This window comes from Belonocnema kinseyi, chromosome 8, assembly GCF_010883055.1.
Source record: "Belonocnema kinseyi isolate 2016_QV_RU_SX_M_011 chromosome 8, B_treatae_v1, whole genome shotgun sequence".
In the NCBI taxonomy this organism is placed as follows: Eukaryota; Metazoa; Arthropoda; class Insecta; order Hymenoptera; family Cynipidae; genus Belonocnema; species Belonocnema kinseyi.
In genome coordinates this window covers 36,103,579-36,106,880 of record NC_046664.1, presented here as the reverse complement: position 1 = coordinate 36,106,880, position 3,302 = coordinate 36,103,579, and the positions used below count along the sequence as shown (strand labels likewise).

General features: G+C 27.9%; 1 protein-coding gene across 2 annotated transcripts in view; it reads right to left on the bottom strand.

The window, feature by feature from the left end:
- Positions 1-3,302, bottom strand: part of LOC117177883 (embryonic polarity protein dorsal-like) — a 62,154-nt gene that overhangs the window by 54,367 nt on the left and 4,485 nt on the right. For both annotated transcript variants that reach the window (XM_033368941.1, XM_033368942.1), the window contains exon 2: positions 1,636-1,719. In XM_033368941.1, coding sequence (XP_033224832.1) covers positions 1,636-1,711 — 76 coding nt within the window. In that variant the 5' untranslated portion in view covers positions 1,712-1,719. The remainder of the gene's footprint in view (positions 1-1,635; positions 1,720-3,302) is intronic.

Sequence of the window (3,302 nt, the reverse complement as noted above, 5' to 3'; positions counted from 1 at the left end):
AGTACATATAAATCGGTGACGGCTATCGATCGCGAACTGAGATCTTTAATCGCCTCACGCCTTTTGACCTCTCTTCCCTGACCTCTCCTACCTGCCTCTACTTACTTCCTTTTGAGCTTAATAATCCTCACAATCTAAACATACAGAACCATGTACAAAGATATTTCTTTGACCATGCATACACACAGAAAAATTACTACACTAGGCAGTTCACAAATTCGTGCGTATTCTTTTAATGTCGAGTAACTCTTTTTTCATTCTTTTCACAAATAAATGTATGCATATATTGTTGAAACGATGCCAATTGTCATAAATAACCATGGCGAATATATAATAAGGTTGTTTCCAAAGTCAGATTTCACTTTTCCAATAAATGGATCTTATCATTTATAAAATTCTAATTTTAAAAAAGCCCATAAAATATTTTTTACTCTGACGTCAAAGGGGTCGGATTTTCCACCAATCACAGCTTATGTATCAGTGATTCTCAAATATCTTTTTCTGTGCCGATGTTTTGTTTTGGTTATGTGCACGTCGAAAACAAACGTCGCAAAATATTATTTTAAAAAATGTCAAAGAATATATTTACGGTATTGTGAGTATTTGAGGAGTAATTGTGACTTTGCAAGTGCCGAAATACGAGGAGAGAAAGTGAACCGGTAACAATTACCGTAAAATTATAGTTTGTCATATTTGATCAAACTTTTCAATACTTGAATTTTGAATTTGATCCTCAAAAATGAAACATAAAATATGTTAAATTTTTCGATCCTCTTATTGTCGATATTAAAGATTCATTAATAATTAAAATGTTCTTTTTTATCAGTAATTTTTTTAAACATTTGGAAATCAATTTTATCAAGAAATAAAATTATTTTTTTGGAAACATTAATTTGCAAAATTGACAATACGAAAAATTCATAATCTTAATCAATACGTGAAAAAACTGAACATGCCCACTAAGAGTCATATTCACATAGAGATTCTCAAAGTAGAGTTGAGACACGGGGTACTCCAAATTTGATTGGCGCCATTTTACCACAACCAGTTAACATTTTATGAGTTTTTATTGGCATTAGCTGGCGCTATTTTCAAATAACAATTTTATTTTCAAGAGGATTTAGTACAGAATATAGACAACAATCAGAGAACAACATTATACATTATTCGGAAGGTTAGTTATTAACGCTGGGAAAAAATGATATCTAATTTGAAACACATATAGTTCGAAATTTTCATAAAGAAAAGAATTAATAAAAAATAAAACTGTTCAAAGTTTTCGCGCCCCATGAAAATAACAAAGTTCCTATACAGCGGTGACTATTGGAGGGGGAAAGGTGTTTCAACTCTCCTGGACCCTACATAATCTCTATATTCACGTAGTGGCGCAACAAATCTGGTTTTCGATAACAATGTATACGAGATATCGTTACTTCATTTTTTAAATACAGGAACATATTACAGTACTTAAAGTTAAGTTTGAAAAATATAAAGTCAAGATTTTATTGTTTTTATAATTTAGTTTTCTTCTAAAATCTCTGATATGTTATTGGAAAAAGTTTTTTTCTTTTCACAATATGATATGTCAATTTATCTTGGGAATATTCTATAAAAATTTTGTTTTAACATACTTACTGACGTCACTTATATTTACTACGTCATCCGATGAATCCATAGTCTTTGAGAAATTGGCTTTGGTTGTCTTCTTCATGGTCCTTCCTAAAACACGTATTTTAAATATTTAGAAAAAAATAAATAGTAAATTCTCAAACGAAACAAAAAAAATAGCAAATACTTATTTCAGAAAAATGATTCTGAACTTATATAATTCGATTTGACATTATCCTTAATTTTTCTTCAAGCTATGACAAACTTAATCATATTTATATTTAAAGAAATATGTTTACTTAAAAATGCTGTGCGATACAGTTCTCTGATAAATTTGGAAGTGATAAGAGTCAAACGAAATTCTCAATCAAATAGAAGACAAGAATTCCGCTAAGGGGACATCCATAAATTATATAACATCTTTTTAACAACAATACATTAAATCCATGAATACAAAATTATAGTTAATAACGGTAAAGTTTAGTAATTTTACAATGAGAGATTATAATAATGTTATAAAAATGGTGTAAAAAAACATCCATTGAAAAAAAGTTTTTTTCATACACTTGTTAATTACTATTACCTTTAAAAATTGTATAATTTCATTTAATTTTACATTTGATTAGTGTTTATTATTATCGCGATAGTCCTTTACAATTTTTAAGAGATATATTCTAGTGATTTGAAAAAATCAAGTTATTTTCCTTTTTCTTTTAAGAACTTTTAATTACACATCCTCTAAGAACAAAGTAAGAGTTATTGGTATTGGTATTATGGATTATTGGTATAAATGCATGAAATCTTTGTAACACGTATATTTTCAATTTAATTATTATTTTTTTGAATTAAATCATTACTTATTTGATTTAAATTAACCTAACTACTTAATTCCAGCATGGAAAATAATTGATTCAAATGCGTCTGAACCAATTCAAAGAATCGAACTTATTGACTCAAATAAATATTTCTTTAAATGACTGATCAGATTTTAACGAATCGATACCTTTTAAATCAAGGAAATCATATTTTCTTCAATATAAGAAATATTTGTTTCATTCAAAAAATTATAGCCAAAGAATTAATTTCTTTAAATCAACAAAAGATATGTGTCTGGTTTAAATAAAAATTACTACTGTTGAAGAATACTTTCTTGATGCAAAGAAATAAGATTCAAGTAAATGCATTCACTTGGTTCAAAAAATTCTTTTCTTCAATGTCCAACAAATTTTGGGATAGACTTATTAATTGGTTAAAGTAACTTCCTTGTACTTTAAAGTAAAATGAATTTTTTTATAGAACTATCATCTTCTTACTAAACATATTAATTATATTGGACTTAATAAACTCTTAATTAATACCCATCGCGAATTTTTCTTTTAAGGTAATATTCAGTTTTCATACCTTTTAGTCTTTTCTATAAATAATCCCTAACGAGAAAGTATAAATTGGCATCGAAGCATGTTGGTTCCCTTGTACTATAAAACGAAGGGAGAAAGGAAAAAGTGAGAGGTTGGTTTTGGTGGACTTTTTTCCCTTTTTCTCCATCTTTTTTCATTTCGTTATTTTAGTCTTTAATGAGCCGAGAAGTAAGGTAGTTTGGAAATCTGTTTTTTAACGGCCAATATTTTTCAAAAAGCTCTTCTGTTGTAATATTTGTATCCCATACCATAAATATGCCGAAAATATACATATAG